The following is a 27,399-nucleotide window of genomic DNA, read 5'->3' on the forward strand; positions in this document are numbered from 1 at the left end:
TAAATGTATTGTAAGGCTGACAGTGAGGTATACAGTGCCTGTGAGTTGAGGACTTGATTATTTTATCAGAGGGGAAGAAAAAGCACTCAAATTAAGATATTTTTACTTTCTAAAAACAAGGACTCAAGTAGATGTACAATTATTCATCAATGTAATTACTTGAGTGAGAGAACAAAAGTGTCTACTAAAACACTACTTGAGAAGAGAGTAACTTCATGAGTTAAAAAAGGTGAAGAATTGAATGTACATTCAAATCTGTAGTCAATTTGTGATAAAAATGTAATGTACAAGCGTATGCAAATGCAAGTACAGATTTTTCTTTCAAAATGTTGAGTAAAAAAAAGTTTTCAAAATGTACTCAGAAAAGTACATGTAACGGAGTCTTGTACCCATTGTACAGCAAAAAACATATTTTTATTACCTCTGAAATGTACATTGACTGACTCGAGGCAGCTGTAAGTCACATCTGAATTTATCTCAGCCAGTAAAGCTAACATGATGCAGTGTGCTTGATTCTGCAGACCTAGAGTTTCCAAATTAAATGTCTCTGGCAGGAAATTTACAACAACGGCCTTTAAAAATGCAGAGCTGGTCAAGTAAATGACGACCCATCAGTAGAATGAAAGCCACTATTGATCAACAGGCTCACTTTCCTGCCGGCTCCCCCGAGGCTTATATAGTACAGCCCTAAGTGTGTGGAATGGTGTGAACAATCAGAACTCTTGGGCCCAATGTACCACATGGATACTGATGACACTTTGGAGTCAAATGTGTCCTTCCAACATCCTATCTTATTTTCCCTCCAATAGTTGAAAGTTATACTTACGAGCCTGAACTAAAGGTCCAGCATTCTGAAATAAAAACACTGCAAAGCTGTCGTGGTGCCATGCCCAGCAGCACAGTGTCACCTGCTCTATTTATATCTCATAAGGAATTCTGGATTCAGAGACTCAGCTGCCACTTCTATTATTACTATTAGCTAATGCTGTAACAAGTACCCAGCTAACACCGACACTGTAGCTCCTTTATCCATTGCCTTATTGCCCAGTACTAATTATGTCTTCACTGTCAATACCACACATTATTTGATTTTACGTGGTTGGTCAGTGAACCTGTTGGTACCCTACTTTATTTCACATGTGCATAAAAGCTAAAGATTGTAACACTCGTGCAGTTTATGGACTAAGTGCAGTTAAGATGATGCTGCTGCAATCTCAATTTATTGCTTGGCGACTGTAGAGTTGGACAGTGTTATTTTGTGTTTCTAAATGTTATTTTATTTTTCAATATGTTACTTAAGCATACAAATTATATTTTGCTGGCTGACAAATTACTTCAAGTTGTTTTTCATAAGACTAGATGAATGAAATGTGTGTTTTGACTAGCAGCTGTTGTAAATGAGGTTTCCTTCACATTGTTATTCCCTCACAAATGGACATTTGTGGCTTGTATGACAGCTGGATAGCATACAATGTGCAACCCACAGAATTTGCTATTAATGACAATAACCTTCTTTAGGAAATATGTCAGTCTTTCCCAGCCCCACGTCTTTAAATGAAAAATGCCACCACGTCCCTCTCACTTTGCTTGTGCCGTGCAAGTCAGCAGAGACAGACATAGCTGCGTAAGATAGCCATGCATACAGCTGCACCGCCACAGAACTTAACACTTAGTACAGAACTGGGAACATGTATAGAGTTCACAAGTGAAAGAGGGAGGGCTTGAGGGGCTTAAGGCGGCACATGGTGATCCCTCAGCAAGGCACGAGGGTGTGGCGTGTTAGCGCCACGGTGGGAGTTGGAGGTGATGGGTGTCCCAACTTGCAGGGGTTTACGCTGTAGTAGTTCCTGGCTGCACACACAGGCTACTGACACTTCAGCAATAGACTGAGGCGGAAGATGGAGGGGACGGGGGTAGAAACCTTATCCTTCTGGGATATTGAGTTAAATGTCAGTGCTGTGCCCTGAGGGAAACACTGACAGGCCGACCCCTATCACAGTCCCCAAATCTCAGAGGTCAGAACGGCTGCACAACAGCTGAGGCCGGGAGAACGGCTGGGTGAAACAGAGATAGGAACACTGGCAGAACAGAACAAGAATAAAATGTTTTCGCAACATGTCTGGGAACTAAAAGGTTCATACAACAAAAAGCTAATGCAAAATTGATAAGTGTATCACCCTTTGAAGATTAATTAGCAAAAACAAGACATTGTGAAAGGTCACGTTATTATTATTATTCACCACAGTAAAGTTACGTTTTAATTAGTTCAAACGACACAACATTACCAACATGTTTTATTGTTATTTGTTGAAGTCATTGCATACTGCTCTGTGTATGACCCTTGTATAGATCATCACACTGTAGATGAACATATATACTGTATCTCAATAGCTGTTTTCGGTTTACCTCAAGCACAATTTATTGATCTGATTTGTTGAATTTTATGACTGTGCCATCTATATTTTAAGTGACAGTGGCATTTAAAGGTAATAAAATCATCCAACAACATACAGTACAACACTATTGATGATGCAGATGGCTGACACTGACAGCTGTTGACATTTTTCTGGAACAATTTGACCAAAAATAAACTGGAGAACTGAGCAACTTGTCATGCAATAACTAAAATAGGTGCATTTTATTTTAGAGTAAAGCCTAGTTTACACTAAGAACAAAATTATCTTTGATTCTGGTTGTCACTGTGACACTGCACAACAACGCAATGCAGGAATAAATAGATTGCCGCAAAAATTGCCCTAAAGTTGTCAAAAGTTTGTGATTAGTGACCACTGCTGTTCTTACAGGTAAACATGCCAGTTTATTGATTAGCAACAGCAACTTGAATCCCTGTCTGCACCACCCAGCAGCTGTTAAAACAAATCGTAAATCAAGATCAATCAAGTTTGTGCTTAACATGTTTTATACTTAATTTTCACTTCATGAAGTGTTACTAACATATTATTGTCAGAAAGGCAAACAAAAGACAGCAAATAATGAGTGATAAAATCCTGAGATACCATAGAGAATTTCTATAAAAAAATGATGAATTAATTAATGACATAATGTAAATGTAATTTTCTTTCTTTAAATGATGTGTATTCTTATTCTTCAATGCTGTGAATCCACCACAAGAGGCCATTGTGCTGCACTGAATAGTAATTTGTGGCCGGATCATCTGATGTGCATCTACCTAAGCCGCTCCATATCTTCCCGCTGCCTTCCCCTTCTCATAAAAAAAAAAGAAATAAAACTTGATCCTCCTGTATCTGCGGCTGGGGCTTTTCCTCTGCACAGCGATAGTGTGACACGCTGGCTGTCCTCTTGGCATTCCTGTCCCACAGCGATCATTCCTCTACTACACACTTACTTTACTTGATCATTTCTTGATCATCTTACTTAACTAGATTTGTTTTCAGGTCTGGTGTCTCTGTTATTATGAGTTGCTCTGCAGAACTTTTGGTAAATGTACATGGTAATGACAGTAGGTGATGCACTTCTGTTGCATGACGTTCTTGTTTCTGGTTTGATCTTTGAACTTCCATGTGTCAATGTGCCTACATGTCTAACTCACATTTCCCATGTAAAAAGTTATTCCTCTACCATCTCCCTTCTTCAGTCTCTCACTAGCTCTTTCTCTGGCTCAGCCACCTTCCTCAGCATAAACCAGTTGAGCAGTCACTCAATGCACCCCCCACCCTTCTCCTCCCCTCTGGATGATCTCTTGTCTCACTCTCTCACCTTCTCCCTTCGTCTTATTCCACTGACCATGCATGTTCCAAAAACAGATCTCATTTTCATCCATGGTGTGACCCCCCCCACACACACACACACACACTCCCCCAGCCCCTTCACCACCACTCTCCTGCATTACCTCCTTTCCAAATCCAAGCCTTGTCCTCAGTTCCTGTCCAAGTCCACCATCTCACCTCCCCATTGCTCCACCTCGAGCCCCACCCACGCTCCCCCATCATGCCCTCCCATGCTGGAATTTGGGGGCGTGTGTCGGCGGGGTGTCCACCAATCCTGAGCCCTTTGGTGGTATATAACCCTGAATATGTATGCGGTTATTCGCTCTTTCTGTCAGTCCAGTACTCCTGAATTGAAGGGTGCCACACTTCTAGGTGACGGTGGTGGAACAAGGGTAAGAACTGCAGTGAACAACTAAGAAGTAAAAGAGCGCGGAGAGGCACGGTTAGACGGGCAATCACTTGTCTATCCAGAAAGGATGGAGAACTCACACATGAAGTTGCCGGCTGAATGCCTGGCTTACTTCGGGGTGAATGAAAACAGCGGTCTCACCCCCGACCAGTTCAAGAAGAACCTGGAGAAGTACGGCCACAACGGTGAGAGTGTGGGCATCAGGGATGGGGTGGGAGGCCTACTGAAAGAAGAAAGATTCACAAAGTCACTGTTTGGCAATTAGGCCACATTGAGAAACTTGTCACTTCACAGAGTGTTTGCATTCAAAATATTCTACAAAGTTTCTGGAGGCGCTTTCCTGAGTCAACACCATTGGAGTTAACTAAGAGATACTTGTTGAGTCGGGCTGGGATGAGATTTTGCATGTGATGCTGTTTTAGAGAAGAGTTGCAACAGCTGGTAGAAATGCAGAGACATTGAGAAGCAGAGACTTTGAGGGCTTTGAAGAGCTATTTAAAGATAGCCAAAGAAGATGGCTGGAGAGCGAGAGAGACAGGTGATGGCTCAAGAAGCTTCCTGGGTGATATATGGGGCTGGCGTTAACAGAAGAGATGGATAATTTTAGGCCGGGTAGAAAGGGGAGGTCCTTAGATGGCTCATGGCTGAATGATCGGTAATATGATGCTAATCAATAACCAGTGGAATTGCAAAATAGACAGTAAAGACTCTGTAATACAGAGTTATATTCAAAAGTGTTCTTGTTTTCCCAGTGATGTTTCTGTTGCCTTTGAACACTTTAGTGAGCTGTCACTAAACCAAATGTTTTATTTTGTTTACAAATGGAGGAATTGATGTGGTGAACACCCACTGCAGTCAGGTTTTCTTCGGCCTAGGTTAGATGTCAAAAGATGATTCAATATCAAATACAGTACAATAGCTTTGTAATTGCAGGCATCCATACAGTGCTCAAAGTCTTTAGGTATAAAGAAACAGGGATTTTTTTAAAAGGTGAATGTTAGGGTGTTTGAGAAACCAAAGATCTTGAAGTATAACTTTAAGTTTTGTTAAAAATGTGTCTTGATGAACGCCATGTTTCTTTTCTGAATATTCATTTTAACCAATGCATTTTTTTTCTGTTGTTCTGTCTCTCCACAATCTTTTTCCTCCTTCCTCCTTCCTCCTCCCACCTTTGTGTCCAACTCCAGAGCTGCCCGCTGAGGAGGGTAAGTGATTGTCCAGCCACGTTTACAAAACATGTAAATCTGAACCTCCCCATAATAATACATGCAGGCAGCACTTTGGGATTACCACTTGCTAATGACATTGTACTGGCAATGTATAATACATTTTGACCATCATATTTAGCAACAAAGATCTAAAAACTAAATTTCCCCAAGAGGGATTAATAAAATATACCTTCTTTCTTCTTCTAAATCCATACTCCATATACTCTCAATACTTCCCTTTGCACCGAAATGCACTTTCCCTTGCCTATTTCAGTAATTACATTTATATTTTGTCATAATTATCCATTTATTTCTATTCATTTTTGTCTCACTCAGGAAAGAGCATCTGGGAGCTGATCAGTGAGCAGTTTGAGGACTTGCTCGTCAGGATCCTTCTGCTGGCTGCCTGCATCTCCTTTGTAAGTAAACAAGTTTTTTTTGTAGTCATGTCAGTAGTTCTTAACTCAGGTATAGGAGGCTAAAAATAGGTTATTCCTATCACGTTCATTTCAAACTCAAGTAACAGCAGTAGGATTTGTAGTAAACATAATAGTAGCAACAAATTCCACGAGACACTGACACCACGTGGGATCAGACACTTGACTTTTATCTATGAATGAACAGGTGCATACTTTTACAATTCTCATTAACAAGAAAACACTACACTCTTCAGAATGTGTTTTTTCACATTTACATTTTTGGCACAATAATCTCTGGGCCCCTTTTACATTCTTGATAAAAGGCCATTATAATGCATTTAACATTATAACCCCGTCACACAAACTTTTCCAGTAAACAAGCATGCTGCACTTGATCATTTCTGTCTGGTCACTTTGTCCAGATAACTTCTTATCCCCCTCCACCCCTCCATGTATTTTTGAGGATGACAACTTGAGAGGAGGGAGACAGATTGCAAGGGCTTGAAGGAGGTGTATTAATTCCTATGCCCAGCTTTCACCCCTTCGGCCAGCTGTCAGGATGGCCTTAGAAGGCGAATATTGAGGAGCCAGTGAGAGATGGGGGTCAGGGAAGTATAGGGGGGCTGAGGGGTATGGGTTTATTTTAAGAAAGCCCCAAGCTGAGGAGAGAAACTGAATCCTTCGGGAAAGGTCAGGCCTGAAGGAAGGAACGAAGGGCCTCCACAGAGAGATTGTTGAAGTCAAAAGGACCAAGGAGTTATGGGACATTGAGATCAAATTAATAACAATTATGTAATCATATTATGACAGAAATGTATTATCAAAATAACAGGCATTGGATACACTGGAAAGGAAAGGAAGGGATTACACAATTTCAAAGTAAATGAAGAAAAGGTATTGAACAATGCAACATTGTTGCATGTAATTGTATACTATATATGCTATGTGAAACAAAACTATAAATGCCCATTGAAAGCCTTCACAATCATTGAAAATATACCCTCTTATTATTAAGACTTTACACAATATATACAAGGTTATAAAGCTCAGAGGAATCTATTCATTCAAATGTTTAAACAATGTTAATTTTCCATTTAAAGTACATTAAAAAACAGAGGTACAGACACACTTGCATAGTGTTTCTCAGGAGCAGTATGGCCCACTGTCACTGTTGTCTCCACTTCTGTGCTCAGAAACAAACACTGATTTGCTTACCACTATGACCTCAGGTGCTGGCCTGGTTTGAGGAAGGTGAAGAGACCGTCACTGCCTTTGTGGAACCCTTCGTCATCCTTCTTATCCTCATCGCTAACGCCATTGTTGGAGTTTGGCAGGTCAGTGACGAGGCCCAGCGTGTTGAGCAATAAGACATATGAATTGCAATGATGGCAGAAAGTAAACAGGCTCCAGTTACTGCCATGTTTTCTACCCAGACGTGGTTGCTCAACTGGAAACTGGAGTTGGTGTTACAACATAGTGTAAATCCTAAATAAACAATATTATTCACTCTAACTTCAAATTAAGAAGATACATATGATATAATCACCAGATAGGAGATGGATGATTCACATTATGCAAGTCATGCTCTTCTGCATGCTATTAAGTAATTGACACTGCTGTCAGGCATCAGTCACTGCGGAATATTGTTGGCATCACATCCACGCCAAATGTCAAAATCAGCTGCTTTGTTCCTGTTTTTCTCATTGAAAACAGAACTGACTTTGGCAACCTGCTATTAGAAGATTTTGTCATTTTAAATATAATCTCTGAACCCAGCGTGTACTTTCTTGCTGCAGACTCCCTCTGTTAGATTATATATGTAAACATAGATCTGTGCACCCACATAATAGTTGGTATTTATTTGGAGAGAAAAACAGACAAGAAAACCTACAATACATGGTAACTTAAAATGGAATGGCAAAGATCAGATCATAGATTTGACCTACTCATGTGTCATCAGTAGGTTGTGTATCTGCTTTGACTCAAAGCCTACTAGAGGACTTTGCCAGATCCAGACCAAGGACAACAGGAGTATGGATTACATTTAGGCAAGGATAAACAGGCGTATTGACATCAATTTAATGATAATTGTTAGAGTGTGGCTCAAAATTGTCAATGTGTATTTCTGTTTTTATTTTAGCTGACCCCCCTTTACTTATTTGACTTTTTTCTGTGTGTGCCACAGGAGCGTAATGCTGAAGATGCCATTGAGGCTCTCAAGGAGTATGAGCCTGAGATGGGCAAGGTTTACCGTTCTGACAGAAAGAGTGTGCAGATGATCAAGGCCAGGGAAATTGTCCCCGGAGACATTGTGGAGGTGTCTGGTAAGAAATGTCAAGATCGTTCATCATTTTTAAAGGCGGAAGCCGATCTGTCAGCCTGATCTGTAAACGTTCATGTCAGGGGAATAATATCCCCTGTCACAGTCTATTTTGTCAAAAAGTCTCTGAGAAAAGATAGCACAAAAATCCAGTGAGTTGCTTTAATTTCTGTTAAGGGAAAGGATGACAGACACAAATTCAGGTTATATGTGTCTGGAAAAGGCTGATGGCAAAGCCATGTGTCTTTTTAAGGCAATGTTAGTAGCACTGCTGTGAAACATGCTGACTGAAGGAAAGCAAAATCACAATTATAAATACCCTCTCTAGCACCTGCCACACCTCTTCTCCCCTCGCTGCCATTGCCCACTTCTGTTCATTTGTCAGTGTACACCTGTTGCTTCTCTAGCTGGCTGCGCCTACCCCAAACACACACACACACACACACACACACACACACACACACACACACACACACACACACACACACACACACACGTGTGTGGTTCATTCCCATTATGTGTCTGTTTTGAATCTGTCTCATTTTGAAATCTGTGGATTAAGTATAGAAAGTCAATCTGAGCATTTGGGTCTACATTTAGAATAACTTATACCGAGACTTTGGATATTTGTTTAATTATTTTTCAGTTATGGATGTCATTATGGATGACATAAATTGTGCTACGTACAACTATTACAGTCACTTGAATGTTATTGCAAATATAATTTACAAGTATACACAGTCACATAACTTGATTTTAATTATTTAATGTAAATAAGACAAGTATTGATACATTCTATTACAATTTAGTAGAAATAATAGAAAGAAAAAATGATTTTAATTATTTCCAACAGTTGGTGACAAAGTCCCCGCTGACATCAGGCTTGTTACCATCAAGTCCACCACCCTGCGTGTTGACCAGTCCATCCTTACTGGTAAGCTTTCAAGAAACCTTAAATCTGCAATGACATGTTTTTCTGTCCTAATGCCATTGGCAGTTTTGAGTAAATGTTCTGTTTTCTCTCTCAGGTGAGTCCGTCAGTGTGATCAAACACACTGACCCTGTCCCAGACCCAAGAGCTGTCAACCAGGACAAGAAGAACATGCTTTTCTCTGTAAGTGCCTTACAAACAATATTTTATCTTCACAGCTTTCTCCTGTTACTCCTTATTTCATTTCCTTACCATTAAATTTTGTTTTACCTTTTTCTGCTTCTCTCCTCTGTAGGGCACTAACATCGCTGCCGGAAAGGCCATCGGCGTTGCTGTGGCCACCGGAGTCTCCACTGAGATCGGTAAGATCCGTGACCAGATGGCTGCCACAGAGCAGGAGAAGACTCCTCTGCAGGCCAAGCTGGACGAGTTCGGCGAGCAGCTGTCCAAGGTTATCTCCCTGATCTGTGTTGCTGTCTGGGCTATCAACATTGGCCACTTCAATGACCCCGTCCACGGAGGCTCATGGATCCGTGGTGCCGTCTACTACTTCAAGATCGCTGTTGCTCTGGCTGTGGCTGCCATCCCTGAGGGTAGGGGAAGCACGTTATTATAACCAGAAAGTGGCAGTCGGAGTTAATGTTTGTGTTCCTCCACTGCTTGTTTATCGGACGTACTCACAGTTTCCACCAATGTCTCTCAGGTCTGCCCGCTGTCATCACCACCTGCCTAGCTCTTGGTACCCGCCGTATGGCCAAGAAGAACGCCATTGTCAGAAGCCTGCCCTCTGTGGAGACCCTGGGCTGCACCTCCGTCATCTGCTCTGACAAGACTGGTACCCTCACCACCAACCAAATGTGTGTGACCAAGGTGGGTGAAACTTTTTTTACACTCTCAAAATGGAAATTGTATCATGAACAGTTTGTCTACAAAACTGGCCCGCACAATTAAAACTTTCTTTCTTCTTGTTTCCTCCGCCACAGATGTTCATCATTAAGAGTGCTGAAGGCGACAATGTTGCCCTTGATGCTTTTGATATCTCTGGCTCCAAGTACACCCCCGAGGGCGAGGTGTAAGTTGGTTTTCATCATTCAAATCCAGTATCAGGCATACAGTAAAGTGCACATAAACCATCTCTCATGTATTTCTAATCCTCTCTTTGTCTTTTAGTTCCCAGGGAGGTTCCAAGACCAACTGCAGCGCATACGACGGCCTTGTTGAGCTGGCTACCATCTGCGCCCTTTGCAACGACTCCTCTCTGGACTACAATGAGGTAAAGTCCTAAAGTCAAGCAGTGTATTTGCTACGCTGAAACCTCATGATCTTCCACAGTTCAACCAATTCTTTGCATCTCTCTCCCTTTATACAGGCCAAGAAGATCTATGAGAAGGTTGGTGAGGCTACTGAGACCGCCCTGTCCTGCCTGGTTGAGAAGATGAACGTGTTCAACAGCAACGTGAAGAGCCTGTCCAGGATTGAGAGAGCCAACGCCTGCTGCTCAGTAAGTTTCCTCCAGCCAATTGCTACATGTTGAGGATAATACACATTTATATTGTTGATACAGCTAATTGCAAACCACTGGAAACGATTAGTAAATTGGATCAGTCCTACTTGTTCCAAAGAATTACATTTTTTAATCAAAGCCAACCTGTGGCGAGGTGACTGCTTATCTAATTCAAAAACCCTTGTATCCAACAGGTGATCAAGCAGCTCATGAAGAAGAACGTCACCCTGGAGTTCTCCCGTGACAGGAAGTCTATGTCCGTGTACTGCACTCCCACTAAGGGTGATGGTGGTGCCAAGATGTTTGTGAAGGCAGGTTGCTTCTTTTTTCCTTCTCTCAGCCTTTGGTCAGACACCTGCACTTTAAAGGTGCAGCATTCAACATAACACAAAATAATCACCCTGTTATCTCCACAGGGTGCCCCTGAGGGTGTGATTGACAGGTGCGCATATGTGCGTGTTGGCACCACCCGCGTGCCCCTGACCAACGCCATCAAAGACAAGATCATGGCTGTTATCAAGGAATGGGGTTGCGGCCGCGACACCCTGCGTTGCCTGGCCCTGGCCACCCGTGACAGCCCACTGAAGATGGAGGAGATGGCCCTCGAGGACTCAACCAAGTTTGCCGATTACGAGGTGAGAATTAAACACCTTGATATTGAGATGTGTGAATGCAACTGTGACTACATGTGAAAACGTAGATCGAATGACTCCATTCCCACTTCTCTCCTCAGACTGACCTGACCTTTGTTGGCTGCGTGGGTATGCTGGATCCCCCTCGTAAGGAGGTCTGTGGCTCCATTGAGCTGTGCAGAGCTGCTGGAATCCGTGTCATTATGATCACTGGTTAGTATTATGGGTGGGAGGAATTATCAGTACCGAATGTGCTGTGATGTATGTCTCTTGTAAAACATTATCATATAACTTGTGTGTTTACATATTAACATGGATTTTAGGAGTAAGTGCTATTTAAAAAATTTAAAACCAGGAAAAGACAACACTTGCTGTATGTGATATTAATATATAAAAGATCGGCGATATCAAGTCTCATATCACGATATCGATATAATGTTGATATATATTGCCCAGTCCTACTCTCCACCAAACTTCTCCTCCATATTTCAGGTGACAACAAGGGAACCGCTATTGCTATTTGCCGTCGCATTGGCATCTTCACAGAGGACGAGAATGTTGATGATAAGGCCTACACCGGACGTGAGTTTGACGATCTGCCCCTTGATGAACAGGCTGTGGCTGTAACCAGGGCTTGCTGCTTCGCCCGTGTGGAGCCATCCCACAAGTCCAAGATTGTGGAGTTCCTGCAGGGTCACGATGATATTACTGCTATGGTAAGAGATCAGCAGCATACACGTTTTCACAGTAAGTCTGTTAATTTGTCTGTACATGTGTGTAGATTGAGAGTAGGTTAACTTACTCTTCCTCTCCTCCCACCCCAGACCGGTGATGGTGTGAACGATGCCCCCGCCCTGAAGAAGGCCGAGATCGGCATCGCCATGGGCTCTGGCACTGCCGTTGCCAAGTCTGCCTCTGAGATGGTCCTGGCTGACGACAACTTTGCTTCCATTGTGGCTGCTGTTGAGGAGGGCAGAGCTATCTACAACAACATGAAGCAGTTCATCCGCTACCTCATCTCCTCCAACGTTGGTGAGGTCGTCTGGTGAGTTACTTACGTAACATGCACTCCGACCCAAACCTAAACGCCGCATTTCAGCCATCTTTCTCTCTGTCTTTGGCTAACCTCGGCCTTCCCTTTCATTCTATTATTTACTTTTTCACTCTCTTAGTATCTTCCTGACTGCCGCTCTGGGTCTGCCCGAGGCCCTGATCCCCGTCCAGCTGCTGTGGGTCAACCTGGTTACTGACGGTCTGCCCGCAACTGCTCTTGGCTTCAACCCCCCTGACCTGGACATCATGGGCAGGCCCCCACGTTCCGCCAAGGAGCCCCTGATCTCTGGCTGGCTGTTCTTCAGATACATGGCTATTGGTGGTAAGTAGGAATTTGGACATTATTGGATATTTGGATATTGTTTAAATGCGGGAAAAAAAACATTGCCCACACTGACACCGTTATCTTTTACTAACAGGATACGTCGGTTGTGCCACTGTTGGTGGTGCTGCCTATTGGTTCCTCTATGATGTATCTGGCCCCGGTGTCTCCTACTACCAGCTGGTAAGTAATTGTGTCCCTTCCATGTTGTCTTTCACACACACTCACATGCAGACACTTAATAACCTAGCCTCTCCGCTGTACAGTCCCACTTCATGCAGTGCCACGATGAAAATGAGGACTTCGCCGGCATCGACTGTGAGATCTTTGAGGCTTGCACTCCCATGACCATGGCCCTGTCTGTGCTGGTCACCATTGAGATGTGCAACGCTCTCAACAGGTAATACTTCATGTGTGATGATGATACATTCAATGATGACTCCAGTGATTTATTCAGGTAACACAGACATTCCCATAATTCATTTTTTGTCTTTTTCAAGCTTGTCTGAGAACCAGTCTCTGATTCGCATGCCCCCATGGAGCAACTTCTGGCTGCTCTCCGCCATGACCCTCTCCATGTCCCTGCACTTCATGATCATCTATGTTGACCCTCTGCCCGTAAGTCAGCTACCAGTGCTCCCTACAGATTGATTTAAGAGTTACATCATGTTTACATGTAAATCTCCCAGTTTTAGGAATTATATTGAAATATTATCCTCTGTGACATGTAGTTTTTGTTGCAGTTGCTCTCCACTGTAGTTTCCCAGCACTTCTGACTCCCACTCTTTTGCCCCCCCCCAGATGGTCTTCAAGTTGACCCATCTGAACCTAGACCAGTGGTTGATGGTCCTGAAGCTTTCCTTCCCTGTCATCCTCATTGATGAGGTGTTGAAGTTTGTGGCCCGCAACTACATTGAGTGTAAGTAGCCTCACATTTTTGCACATTCACTCTAACATGTAAAAAATATATACCCTATTTCCTAAAATAACAGTTCTGATCTCTTATAAGAAGCTTGAATCATCTTTTTTTGGTTATTTATTCATTAATATTTTAACTAAGTGTAATTATTCTTAATTGTTACTGTCATCTCATTTAATCTCTTCATCTGTCAACGAATTCATCATAAATTCAATCCTATCACTCCCTCATCATTAACTCACTTAACCCTTGTTGATTTCCAGACTAAATTCAGTCAACCCACCACCTTTAGCCTGTAACTAAAGCCAGGTATTCCACAACTCAAACTGCTCGTTTTCACTGTGTATCTGTTGTTTGGGCGCATGTTGGTGTATGTTTTGTTTTGTTGCGTATGTTGCTGCTCTTATGCAAAACTAGTCCTCAGTGGTGTCTACTTCATAGAATATCACACTCCTGTTGATGTGGAACTCTGTCTTCTCCCTACTACTTAATGACGTAAATGAAAAATTAATATCTGTCACAAATTGACAAGGTGACACGATGACTAATGACTGAGTCATGGTGCTGCTTTCTGTATCTGATGTCCTCCTGTGAGCTCTGTGTTTATACCGGCTCATGAGATGCCCAATTAATCACCTCTGAGTGTCTTCTGTCGGTGTCAGCAGTACAGCGTGTTTTTTGGGTTGTTTCTGTCTGTTGGTAAGAGGATATACCAATTTTGTTAAAAAATAAAAAAAAGCATGATATTGTTGGCGTCCCACACAAAAGCCTTCGACAACACTTTATCTTAACCCTCCTAATTAAGATTTATAAGCAGAATATAAACATGTTATAAACTTGTTTATAACTCAATAGTTGTCAGTTCTTTTAAAATGTTCATTGATTATCAACAGATTTAACTCTTAACAGGATGCTGGGATATTTGATTTGATTGGATTTATTGAGATCTCCATTAGCTGGGGCCATAGCCACAGCTATTCTTCCTGGAGTCCACCCAAAAATTGTGCATCTATACATTGCCGTGTATAATTACATTAAAAACAACCACCAAACAAAACAACATTCAATACATCACAGAAAGAAAAACAACCAAAATAATATAAGTATATAAGCAGATAATGAATGACAATAATAATACACAGTTGTAATTAAATAAAATATGTATTTCTCGTGTTTCTTAATCAACACTAAAAATGCTCTTATATCTGCTATAATGTGTTTAAACCATTTATTATATGTTTACATACTGCTTATAAATGGGGAAGGGGGTGTTGTGATAAAGTGTTACCAGACTTTTTCTACAATATTATTAAATGGGATTGTCATGCTGTTAGTGCAAAATGACTTATGCTCCACCAACTTAGTTGTCTTGCTGCTTTCATTAGATTTGATGTTAAACAAACAATTATTCTGAAGTTGAAGGTTATTTTATACATTGCATCAGGCTTTCTTAGTAAGGTTAGTTCAATTTTGGGGGTGCTTTCTAACGCTGTAACTTAGTGATGATCATATGTTTGTCTGCCAAGATAGTTTAAGTGTTGTTTCCATTTAATTTGTCAAAAGTTTTGTCATCTCAATTTTCACTGTTGTCCAAAAATCCTTTACCTTCTCTGATGTATCCATTTCTCTTTACCAGGTACAGAAGCTAAATAACGATGTAGAAGAAGAGGATCGTAAGGGTTGGAGAGAAAGAGGTGGAGAAGAGAGAGAGGAAGTTCGGAACCAAAGAGGGGAGCCAACCAATAGAAGAGAGAGTTGAAAACACAGGGAAAACTTAGGAAAAAAAAAACAATAAAACATGTCAAAAAATCTACATAAACATAGCCTTTATATAAGGAAGGAGATTTGATTAAAATGAAGGGAAGTGTCCCTGTCAGAAAAGTATTCAAGTATTTAAGATTTTATTCTCAGAAATAAAGTATGTATTAAAAGGGATTTTTTTTGTTAAACTTGGATATTCTCAGCTGTTGTGTTTTTGTGTCCTCTGTCCATTTTCATATGATTGACTTTCCAGCTCATTACTTTTACTCTAGTCTTTGTTGCTCGTGTCTCGTGCAGCCTCCCTGCTTTGGCTGGGCTCTGTACAGTGTGGTGTAGGGTTGCAAATTGACTTCATATGGGCAGAAAAACCACATGCCTCCAGCTGCCAGCGCTCTCTATAGGCTTAATGCAATCAGTAGGCTGTTAGGAGGTCTCATGACATAAAATGGGCATGTCCACTCAGTCACAACACTTTTGGTCTTATATATTGTTTACGTGATAAGCTGCAATAAAGTGATGATTACAAACTCATGTACTTGTTTTGTGGAGTACATTTTTATTGATCCTTTAAACATAACATTTGTATCTACACATAAAGCGGCGCAGTGATTACAGTGTTCTACATAAAGGATCAAACTAATTCATTTGTATTCATTTTTGTTTTGGTATTTAGCTTGTGCCAAATTTCTGACAGTATAGTGCTGCACAGTGTCAGTACACCGGTCTTTGGTTTGCAGAACTGCATCTGTTTGGAAAAGCCAAAATCCGTTAGATGAGGGTCCTGAATGGTATGTTGACTTCCTTCATTTGCTTTTCATAATCTTCATCAAACATCTTTGATTGCTCCGGTGTAAAATGGTTTCTCCAATCCCCTACTTCACCTGTAAAGAGAGAAAATGAGGATAAAAGAGAGAATACAACAATGTTAGATATATAAATGAAGTTCTTTAATTACTTCCCCTAAAATCATCTATTGTTGAACATTAGGGCTGCAACTATCGATTATTTTCCTTATTGATTAATCAAGTTTTTCTTGATGGATTGGTTTATGAAATATCAGAAAACAGTCCAAAATACTTCAAAATTCAATAGTCAAATTACTACTGTAAGAAATAAAAATAATCAGTCAAGCTGGCTATGCTTTATGAGGATACAAATTATAGTTGAATAGTATTGTGTGTTTAGTGTGTTTAGTGGAAGAGCACTGTGACAGCTTGGTCAGGCAAAATAAGAAGAGGATACTGTTGTACGTGCAGAAAGCAGCACCGTATGACGGTGGTCAGAGAGCAACAAGAGTGCAGCAACAAAGTTAATATCAATTTGATATCAGTTTGACCATGAAAATAAGTTACTCCTCAACCTGTGACAGGCAACAGCGGCGCATTGTTCTCTCTGACCATCAGCATAGCTAAAGTCTGTCTAACAACTGATGAAGAGGGCGTGTGCCAAAAGACTGGGACCAGTCTGTGCACCAACCAGGGGACGCCAAGTCTAAACCACGGTACTCCTCCAACTTTTAATAAACAAATCAAAATGCTCTTAGAGACTGATATATGAATTCATGTATAAGCCAGAAAATTCAGTCTGATGAGAGAAGCCTGTGTGCCTGCTCAACTCGGACCCATGTACACGTTTATGCTCTTTTGATTTTACTTAAATAAATACTTGTTAAACTTTTAAGTCCTCTCTTTGTCTACTTAGTGGATTTTGAAACACAACACTACGCTACAAAATAAAGAAAAACAGTAAAGCAATTAATAGTTAAAAAAATAGTTTCAGATTAATTTTCTTCCTTTAGACTAATCATTTAATCGACTATTCATTTCAGCTATTTTGAACATAAAGTTATTAATAATATAATAAGTTTATTTGATATAGCACATTTTACAAACAAAGTCACAAAGTGCTTCACATGATAAACATTTGTACAAATACAGTAAGATCCAACAGAAAATAAGCAAGGACAAAATAACTGAAAGACCAATGAAAATCATTTAAAAGATTAAAACCTAAAAGTTACAAACATGAGTCAAAAGCGAATTTAAACAAGTGCGTCTTCAGCTGCTTTTTAAAAGCTTCAACAGAGACTGCAGAACGTAAGACAGTAGGAAGGGCGTTCTACAGGTTTGGAGCCACCGCTTCAAAGGAACGGTCAACTTTAGTTTTTATTATAGTCTATAAAAAACAAAAAAACAAGCAAAGGCAAGAAATCCAGAAACCTCTAGGGAGCGCCACTATAGTGTATAATGTGAAGTACAGGGAGAAGACAAAATATGACACGATCCAATAACAGAGTAGGGTGTCATGTCTTTGTGAGGCTTACAGCATGCTGTTGATTTAACTGCATTACTTAAGGTATTAATAGTAGTGAGACAACGTGTTCATGATATTGTATTCACCCACTGCAGATCACTCACCCTAATTTTGAAACCTGGACCTTTGGAATTGATACATGCCCTGCCCTGCTCATTTTATTTTATTATTTTGATCAATATCTTGCTTCTGGACAAGACTAGGAGCAGATTGATGTACCTTTTCTCATGAAGGGGGAGATTGACTGATCAAAAACAGGAGCTGGGATGCAGGAGTAGTTGGCCATCGGGTTCTCCTTCATGTTCTTAAAGGACGTGAGCTCCACAATTCGGCTGATGACCTCATCGGAGACCGACAAGTCCAGGTACCTCATGATGCGCTCCACTTCACGCCGAGGATTCTGGGGATTAAATATGATGGTAAGAGTACATACGACATGCTTTGGTAATACTGAGTCCATATGTTATCTGTACCTCTTTCATGTCCTCGTAGAAGAGGTAAAGGATATTCTTCTTCTCTCTCTCCATCCAGTAACCTTTCACATGGTCATACCAAGAGCCCCATGCCACTGTGGAAACAGAACTCATTGAGCATCTTTCATGGTAACATTACTCCCAGTCCAGTAAATAGCTTGTGTCAACTTTTTAAGGGTTTATACGTTGTATAGTTTTAATAATGTTAATAAATGTACTTATCTTTATAGTCATTGATTTTTGGGTTGCCTCTTTTATTCGTCAAGAAGACTCACCGATGAACAGTTAATCCACTTACCTTCTGGGACAGGGCTGCAGGGATCTGGACCAATGTTTTGACAACATGTTAATATTTACAACTGCTGGCTTGATGTATTGCTGCAATAACCCTTACACATTTATAATTGCAGACGTCTTAGTTGGCTAATTCTGTGAAGATTCTCTGTAGGCTCAGGACAAACGGCAACTTTCACATACAAGTAGCGATGCTGTCCATTGTTAAAATTACATTAAAATATTGATGAAATATGAAGTCATAATAAATCAATAAATGTTTTTTACAACAATTCCACAAGGTCTGCAGTTGCAAATGTCAATAAGTTGCTAATAAATAGATTTAGTTCCAGGTGTTGTGGAGCCCTTTTCCAGAAGGTAGGAAGTGGTCTAACGATAGTTACGTATTGTAACTCCAGATTCTATGAGTATAGGTGTAGCCCTCTAAGAGCTGTCGCTATTGGGTTAATCCCTTCGCACATGCGCAGTTGTGAAGATTTCTTTCGCGCCCTTGTGCCCTGCACGGGGCCTCTTTTACGTCCGCAGTTACTGTATATCACAGTTGCGCGACCATAGAACTGCTCCTAACATTAGCATTTTTCTTCACCCAATGTTGGTGAAGCAGGTGGCCTGAATCTTAGAGGGCTACGCCTATACTCATAGAATCTGGAGTTACAATATGTAACTATCGTTCTATTTCGTATAGGCGTCGCCCTCTAAGAGCTGTCGCTATTGGGTTAAGGGCGAAGCTGATGTAGTCAATGCCACCTGCAACACAAGGTCCACAAGCAGAACATAGTCTAATTGCTCTCTCTCAGTTTAATGTATCAAATAATATATTATTTTGATAAAAACCTGTCATGATTATGCATTGGCCTAATACTGATTGTAAGGCCCATGTCTGATCATGACTAATAACTGCAGAACACTCGCATTCTTCACAGCCACCCAAGTGCAGGAGGGATGGGGACTGCAGCAAAAACACATCAACAGCGCCTCATTTGGGGTCCGCTCCCTCCGTGCTATAGGCTTGGGTGATAGCCTCGCACAGCCAGTGGGGCAGCCGCTGCTTTGAAAGAGCCGCACCTTGGGAGCGCTCTCTGTAGTGAACGAACTGCTGTGTTCGTTTGATGTCTGCCATGCGTAAAACATATTGAGATTAAGGCGTGTAGCGGGCAGAGTCGGTGAGACGCCTCCTCCGCGTCGTTGCTATGAGGCGGGGGGGGGAAAAACCCTTGAGGGAGAACATCCTCGACCGAAAGGATTTAATGAAAACTTTCGGTGTAAAGGAAGGGTTTGGCCATAAAGTGGCCGTGCTCAAAACCCGGTGGATGTAGACTGCTTTGAGAGACAAAAGGTGTCTGTGGGCCCACAGTTGTCTCCCTGCTACCACTTGGGCGAAGTGCTTTAACAATTTCAGCACCGTGGACAGCTTCAGGCAGTTTATGTGGGGGAGGGGAGAAACTGGCCATGTCCCTCCCACCACCTGTGATTCGCACATGCCTCCCCAGCCGGTGAGGTGCCAGTGTACACTGTTACATGTGACGTCGCTCTGCCCAGGGGAACCCCGGATGAAAGGGTCCGGAAGTTTCCCCAATATGCCAGGTCCGACTGTGGGGAAGGAGGGATGGTCAGCATCCGCCACTTGTGGCGTATAGGGTCGAGGTGCATTCGACAGAACCATCGCTGAATCTTCCTCATGTGGAGGAGATCCAGAGGAACCACCACGTGACTCGCAGACATCACGACCAGGAGATGCATCACAGACAGAGACAATACTGTTGTGTGTGGCGTGATGCGTGCCAGCAGAGAGCTCAGTGCGTTCAGCCTTGGCGCTGACAGTTTGGCTCTCATAGTGGTTGAGTCTATGTCCACGCCCAGATAAATAATTGTCTGTGAGGGGACCAGTGAGCTCTTTTGCCAGTTTATGGCAAAGCCCAGTGTCTGTAGGTGCTGCACGACCCCCGCTGTGTGGAGCGCAGCCCTCTCTCTATGGAAGGAGCCATAATGATTAAATCATCCAAATAAAAAAGGACTTTCATCCCTTTTCTGCGTAACGGCTGTAATGCCGTCTCCATGCATTTGGAAAACGTGCGGGGGGGATAATGAGTAGCCGAATGGCAGCTGGTTGTACAGGAAAAGATCGCAGGAATTTCCTGTGTTTTGGGGACAATATGTGGAAGTACTCCTCTCTCAGATCCACGGAAGTGAACCATTCGTGGTCATACACATTCCAACACGTGTCCGATTATCAGCATGTGGAATGGGTGCTTCATAATACACCGGTTGAATTGAGACAGGTCGAGAAGGGTCTCAATCCGCTCGTCTTTTCTGGTGTGAGAAAGTAACGGGAATAGAAACCGTCGTTCTCTTCTCCTGGAGGGACGTGGGAAAAAAGCATCCTTTGCCTGCAGCTCTGCCAGTTCTGACGTCACAGCAGCTATCTCCCCTGAGATGACACGGTTGACTCCGTAATCCTCCGGCAAGGGAACCGTCTTCGGGGGATTGAGTCCAGCTTCACCAACCTTGGCTGAAGAAAAATGCTGATGTTGGGAGCAGTTCTATGGTTGCACAACTGTGATATACAGTAACTGCGGACGTAATAGAGATCCCGTGCAAGGCACAAGGGCGCGAAAGAAATCTTCACGACTGCGCATGCGCGAAGGGATTAACCCAATAGCGACAGCTCTTAGAGGGCGAAGCCTATATGAAATAGAACAGTTCATTGCAGCAATCCTCCTGATGAATTACAGAGCTAAAGCAATCTAAACAAGTGTCATGCTGCAGCTGGCTAAACACCAGTTGAAGGGATTTTTGACAATCTGGCAACCCAAAAGATTTTCTTATTAATCTTGTATAACTAATCTGTAAAGCATTAGCCAATGATTTGCTATTAGTTACAATGTATAAACCATTGATAACATTGCCTCAATAGAGAGTGATTTGATATTTGATAGTAACAGTTTAACATACTTCAAAACCTGACCATTTGAATCAAAATGCATCTGTGGCAGTACAGTAGCAGTTGGTGTATTGCTGGCACCAAAGAAGAAATTAAGTATAAAAATACGCAGTTGAAATTCTTTTGGAACATTTTCTTCGCGTTCAGTTTTTATGCTCCACATATCTGGAACAAACTCCCAGAAACCTGCAGGTCCGCTGAAACTCTCAGTTCTTTTAAATCTAAGCTAAAGACCTATCTTTTTGATGTTGCTTTTCTTTAAATAATCTATTTTATTAACTTTAATTTCTTATACTGCACTGTAACTTTTATTCTTATACTGCACTATCAATTTTATTCTTGTTTTAATTTGTTTATTAATGTTTTAAAATTGTTTAAAATTGTTTTCTAACTGCTCTTTAATGTTTTATGTAAAGCACTTTGAATTGCCCTGTTGCTGAAATGTGCTATACAAATAAAGCTGCCTTGCCTTGCCTTGCCTTCTAATTGGCATTACCTTCACTCTGCAGCCTTGCAGAGTGCTGGTAATCCTGTCATGGCCATTGAGGCATACTATGTTTTTCATGGGGAACAGTGAGGTAAGGAATTTATTCTTCTAAGGTGTCACCAACCACTTTTACACATTTAAATGTGTTACATAAGAAGAAAATACATAAGAACTTCTGGCTGGTGCAGTTTGGTTGGAAGCTTTGTGCAAACGGGAACAACCAGTTTGAATAAAGGTAAAACAATGGGATTTAATCTACTTACACTCTCCTCGCATGAACTTAGGTATGTAGCCTTCCCAGGGTCCTGGGTCAGGCTGGGTCATATTCATACAGTCAAAATGGTAGTAGCTCACCAGGTTGTCTTTAGCATTGCGTGCCACGTAGATAGCCTTTACACACATATAAAACATATAAAAATGGATATACAGCAAAAATGCAGGCAATGGGTAACCTATTTGTATGGCATTGTATTGTTAACCTCTCATCTCATTTATGAGCATTGTTATCATGAACCTTTTACCCAGTCAACATGCATTTATTGTTTTAGTGTAAAGCAATAAAATTCACTGCAGGATTTTGCTCTCAGTTGAATCTGACAGTTTGAGCCTTACCTTGCACTTGTTTTCCCAAAATCCAGGAGGCACCAACTGAAAAGGAAGATGTGTTTTGATGATTCTTGGAGGATCCATTTCCTTCAGAAGATCAAGACCTGAAACAAAAGTTCAGGGGAAAGGATATGTGCATATTAAAGAGTTGAACAATTTGTTCCATACTATCTCAGATTCCATGCTCTACTAATGTTACGTAAATTCCACTCTAATGCACAAAGATTGACTTAAAACTAGCACCATATAAGCTACTTTTTAACTTTAGAACAAATATCTGGGAAGTCCATAAATAATAATATAGTGTTCAAACAAAAGAGGACTTAGTGTAGGGTTTTTTTCTGCAGCAACATTGTTGGTAAAGGAGGGTTGTTATATTTGTAGTGTAACAGTAGCAATTATTAATAATTAATGAATAACCAAACTATATACCGTTAACTAAAAACTAAAAATAATTCATCATAAACACATTCATTTGTACCACAGATGAAGGAGGGTAATGGCACTCAACTTCAGCTATCAGAGACAATTAGTGTATCTTAGATAACAGCATTTAAACTTAACTTTAATCTGGACGCCACCCTCATTTTAAATAAACAAGCAAAACTTAAATTAATCAATTGAACCTCGTAATCTCAGGGCTGCCACGGCTGTTCTTTTCCTCTGTGTGACTAAATGATTTTTTTTCCACACAAACCATGGAACAAAATACTTTATAAATGAGGATTTATTGAACTTACAACTACAGACTAACTACTAAAGAGACTAAACGCCTCCTATGAGGTTAAAGTGGTCATCAGCCCTTTGTCCACTGTGACTTGGTCAATCCCACCAGTAGGTCCTCAGACCCAAAGAAACCTAAAACAAGCAAGAGAGCATCCTTTGCTCCTTCCTTACAATGTACACTAGGGGTGGGAAAAATAATCAAGTGCATCACGATTCTCTCTAGAACGATTCGATGCTCAATTCAGATAAGTTAATCAGAAGAAAAAAAAAAAAAAAATATATATATATATATATATATATATATATATATATATATATATATATATATATATATATATTTTATTTTACAAATACAGAGTGACTGAAAGAGGATGGGATAATGGACAACAACTTAGAGTTTAGGCAAGAGTGCAGGAAAAAAACACACAAAAATGGCCAAAAGGAGAAATAAAAATTAAATTTGTATATATACACATGATCTAATAAGACATACATAAAATAATTAGGCAAAACACATATAGGCTGTTCATCTATTTTATCACATTACATCTGACCAGCTCATGTTTCATTTTCTAAGAAGCCAATTATCCACCTTTAAACATGACGGAGCCTCTGACATGGAAGATTACTGGGAGAGAAAGTGACTTTCACAAGCATGTTTAAGGCTTAAGCATGGAATGACTACAAAATAAAAACCTCAGTAGACAAAACATTTCATTAAAACTTGTGTGTGACAAATATATGTCAAAGTCTAAGCGTTGTCTAGCTGATTTGTCTAGGAAGTGATTAGCAAACTCTGAGTAGCAAACTCAGATTTATATGTATATTTTTAAAACTTCACGCATGGAAATGTACATTAAAAAATTGTTGCATCGATAATCAGTTTAAAATCGTATCGTTGGCCTCTGAATCGGAATCAAACCGAATCGTGAGGTGCCAAGAGATTCCAACCCCTAATGTACGCTATTCTACATTGAGAAGTCTTGTGCTGCCCATGTGATCACATTACATCAGATGCTGTTCTGAGGAACTATACACAATGCATTCTATGCCTATGCCTTATTGACCCCGATTAAGACGGAAGAAACATTCCTCCAGGAATTGGATTTGTAAGGTCCGACATGGCACAGTCAGAACTAGTTGGAGGATGTATTTGGTAATAATATCTTATGTTTTAACAAAAACTTGTGGTAACAAAGTGCACTTGAAGACAGACTTAATTAAAACTGGCAAATACAATCAGACACATACAAACATAACCACCAAAATACACACCTGAGGGTATGGGTGGCGGGGAGAAGATCTCTAGGAAAGGACTGCGGACGGGTGTTGGGGCTCGTTTGCAGGCCTCGGCATCTCCGTTGTGAAAAAGAAGGTCAACTATCTCCTGGGTCCATGTGGTTCCTTATGTACCAAAAACACAAATTAACACTGACATGGTCATGTACCCACACCAAAATAACCAAAAAATGTACTCAAACAAGCAAGTCCTAGAATTTTATCTTTTTTCACCTATGTGACACTGTTACACACTGAATAAAGGGCAAACTTGAGGATTTAGGGAATTTGATCCCCCTTATCAATTTGAATTTTAGCCCTCACTCTTCAAGAGGATTGGTCTAGAGCAGGGGTCACCAACATGGTGCCCGTGGACCACATGAGTAGCCCTCAGGCCTCTTCTAAAAATGAAAATTGAATATTGATATTATCTGTTTCCCACCTTGTTAAGTCATTGTTGATAATTATTGTGAGAAATCATTAACATGATCAGTGTCTTCACATAGATGGGCATCATTAATCATTAATAATCATATATAACTAAAGGCAAACTGAGCACATTTGTACAAGAGTGTATCAAACCGGTAGCCCTTCGTATGACTCATTACCCATGAAGTAGCTCTCAGTTTCAAAAAGGTTGGTGACCCCTGGTCTAGAGCTTTACTTGAATTTGTGTAGTTTATGTACTTTTTCATTGATTTTCTGTTTGTTTTGTCAGTTTCATTATCCTGTTCTGTGATCTGTTGTACTAGCCTTATTTCAGTGTTATATATACTTAAGTAAAGGATCTTACTACTTATAAGTAGTAAGATCCTTTACTTAAGTAAAAGTAACAATGCACACTGTGAAAATACTCCATTGCTAATTAAAGTCATTGAAATATAAAAAAAAACTACTTTACAAACGTAGTAGCCAACAAACGTAGGCTATAAAAAATAAAGTTACTCATAATCCAGAAAAAAATGTCTCATGTGAGTGTTTTCAAATATATATTATTATTATTTGCATTTTAGTGTTATTTGTTAAGAAGGAACTAATTCTAACTATTTTAGTTGTATCCATAACAATGCATCATATTTTATAAGATTATGGTATGTTTTGTATGCAAACTCTTAATCTCAAAAGGTAACTGAACTGTCAAATAAATGTAGTGGAGTACAAAGTACAATATTTTCCTATGATATATGGATGAGTGGGAGTTTAAAGTAGCAGACAATGTAAAGGAATAGACCTACTCAAATTTGCACTAATAGGCTACTAAGTCACATTTCACCACTGGCACCAACTATGTGAACACTAACAGAACTTCAATAAAAATGCAAATGACAACAACAACAAAAAGTCCCGTCCAAAACTGATTACCTACTTAGACCTAAACTAGTAGGCCTACCTGCTTTGGGGTAGGTGGCGATGAGGAGGTCTGAGGGCTCCGGACGGAAAGCCCAGATGGAGTCCCAGTTTTGGGCGATGAGGCTCATGAGAGGAATTCCTCTGACTGGGATGAGAGGGAAGCGAGCTACGGACGCGTACGCCTTCTTAATGGCTTCGCTGTAGGACAATTTTTCTTCCTCCGACATGACTGATACTGTCAAAAGTTTAGTCGAGGAAACCAAAAACCAGACGCCAAAGTGTGTCCGTAAAATGGCTCAGGCGAGGCCAGTAGCCTACGTGCTTCTTCCTGAGCTCGTGTCTTCAGCAGCTCCTCTTTCAGCTGGCTTTTGGTCCGTTTGTCAAACGTGCACACTTGATTTGATTTGTACACCTTTAGCTGTCTCCAAATCTCTTCCTGCTTGATCACTGTTTACTCATTCTCGTGACTTGTTATATCTTCATTATCTCTCTTATCTGCTGGAAAGGAACCAATCGGTTTCGTCTCTTGATTTCTCCTCTTGATTTCTTCTGCTTTTCAGCCTAAATCCTCTCAAATATCTGAAAAACAATCCCTCCTGAACTCCCAGCTCTTTCTATCTTTGTAATCTGGCTGTCTGAGTGCTTGTGCCAGGTTCTTGTCTGCCTGCGATCACTGGAACTTTCAGACCTACACTAAAGTGCTCTTATGTAACATTCCCAGTTACGTATGAATTCCAGTTTTGCTCACAATACTATCCGAACTGCTTGCTATGTAATTTGAGGAAAGGACAAGGGAGGGTCTTAAGAGAGCCCGACACACCACATGGAAGCAAACCATAAAAGAGTAATGACTGATTGGATCTGAGAGCAGTTAACTGGTAACACAGGTTGCTGGTGCACAAATGTACATCTATTAATGTTAGCCTAACTAATGCAGTGATGGACCCAGCAGCACCTGAAAGTGCCAGATATGGCTTGAAGCATTTTAGTCATCATCAGTGCTCTGAGTAGACCATCTTCCATGAAATATCTCTTTTCAGTTCAGTTTAATGTCCAATTCATACATTTATATTTTCATAACAATAATTCATATATTGTTATTCTTTCTTCTTTTTTTTTTTTTTTTTTTTTTTTCTTTTATCTCTCTCTCTCTCTCTCTCTCTCTCTGCTCTCTCCTCTCTTTGTATACATACATATTTCCGGCCAATAGATTTTGAGATATTACAAAGAAGCCAAAACTCTGTTGGTGCTTGAGGGACAAAGTGGACCGACATGGCAATCCTAAACACACCTGCTAGTGGTGCAATACATGCAGCTGACCAAAAATCAACATTGATTCAATGTTTGTATTTTCAACATTGAAAAAAAACCCACAAAGAATTATCAACATTGATTCAATATTATTTAGCCTTGAATATTCAACCTAAACAAAAATGATGATTCTGATGGAATTTCAACATTGAATCAATGTCCCCATGCTATCTGGGAAGCTATTATTAATTAGGTCTGTCATCATGGATTAATTCACTATCAGCATCTAGCATGAATTAATACTATATATATTATAACGAACAAGTGTTTCCTTGGTTCACTTTTGCTGCGAAGTGAACTTAAAAGCGCTGTGTTTTATGTTGAAACCAGGTTGTGCTATTTCATTTTGAAATTATTTTCCATTGAATATTGAAGTGCATATTTCAATGTTTT

General features: G+C 40.6%; 2 protein-coding genes across 3 annotated transcripts; one reads left to right on the plus strand and one right to left on the minus strand.

Annotated features, from left to right (window-relative positions):
* The first annotated feature begins 4,063 nt into the window (after window positions 1–4,063).
* On the plus strand, window positions 4,064–15,758 carry atp2a1l (ATPase sarcoplasmic/endoplasmic reticulum Ca2+ transporting 1, like). 2 transcript variants are annotated; one of them, XM_039788041.1, is made up of 24 exons: window positions 4,064–4,343; window positions 5,346–5,363; window positions 5,703–5,785; window positions 7,015–7,119; window positions 7,971–8,109; window positions 8,959–9,039; window positions 9,134–9,219; window positions 9,332–9,629; window positions 9,740–9,906; window positions 10,020–10,108; window positions 10,207–10,309; window positions 10,406–10,537; window positions 10,735–10,851; window positions 10,957–11,175; window positions 11,274–11,385; window positions 11,665–11,888; window positions 11,997–12,217; window positions 12,345–12,547; window positions 12,645–12,730; window positions 12,814–12,947; window positions 13,048–13,165; window positions 13,349–13,466; window positions 13,730–13,775; window positions 15,103–15,758. In XM_039788041.1, exons 1-23 carry the CDS (start codon window positions 4,226–4,228, stop codon window positions 13,732–13,734), a joined length of 2,976 nt encoding a protein of 991 aa, XP_039643975.1. In that variant the 5' UTR covers window positions 4,064–4,225; the 3' UTR covers window positions 13,735–13,775; window positions 15,103–15,758. The 2 variants fall into 2 exon arrangements, with proteins under 2 accessions (XP_039643975.1, XP_039643974.1); XM_039788040.1 differs by lacking the exon at window positions 13,730–13,775.
* A 2-nt stretch (window positions 15,759–15,760) lies between these two features.
* sult1st6 (sulfotransferase family 1, cytosolic sulfotransferase 6) lies at window positions 15,761–26,444 on the minus strand. The gene is made up of 7 exons (XM_039788092.1): window positions 25,736–26,444; window positions 24,343–24,471; window positions 22,348–22,445; window positions 21,999–22,125; window positions 18,014–18,108; window positions 17,760–17,940; window positions 15,761–16,108 (listed from the first exon to the last, which is right to left on the minus strand). The coding sequence occupies exons 1-7, from the start codon at window positions 25,920–25,922 to the stop codon at window positions 15,996–15,998; spliced, it is 930 nt and encodes a 309-aa protein (XP_039644026.1). The 5' UTR covers window positions 25,923–26,444; the 3' UTR covers window positions 15,761–15,995.
* Between the last annotated feature and the right edge of the window lie 955 nt (window positions 26,445–27,399).

Source organism: Perca fluviatilis, chromosome 21 (genome assembly GCF_010015445.1).
Source record: "Perca fluviatilis chromosome 21, GENO_Pfluv_1.0, whole genome shotgun sequence".
Lineage (NCBI taxonomy): Eukaryota > Metazoa > Chordata > Actinopteri > Perciformes > Percidae > Perca > Perca fluviatilis.

Bases quoted from the DNA above. Each gene is read 5' to 3' on its own strand.
- atp2a1l (XM_039788040.1), top strand. From the start codon at position 4,226: ATGGAGAACTCACACATGAAGTTGCCGGCTGAATGCCTGGCTTACTTC. The intron at 12,948-13,047 runs GTAATACTTCAT...GTCTTTTTCAAG, and splicing joins ATGTGCAACGCTCTCAACAG to CTTGTCTGAGAACCAGTCTC. The intron at 13,166-13,348 runs GTAAGTCAGCTA...GCCCCCCCCCAG, and splicing joins TCTATGTTGACCCTCTGCCC to ATGGTCTTCAAGTTGACCCA.
- sult1st6 (XM_039788092.1), bottom strand. From the start codon at position 25,922: ATGTCGGAGGAAGAAAAATTGTCCTACAGCGAAGCCATTAAGAAGGCG. The intron at 22,126-22,347 runs GTAAGGCTCAAA...ATGTGTGTAAAG, and splicing joins TTTGGGAAAACAAGTGCAAG to GCTATCTACGTGGCACGCAA. The intron at 17,941-18,013 runs GTACAGATAACA...TTTAATCCCCAG, and splicing joins TCTACGAGGACATGAAAGAG to AATCCTCGGCGTGAAGTGGA.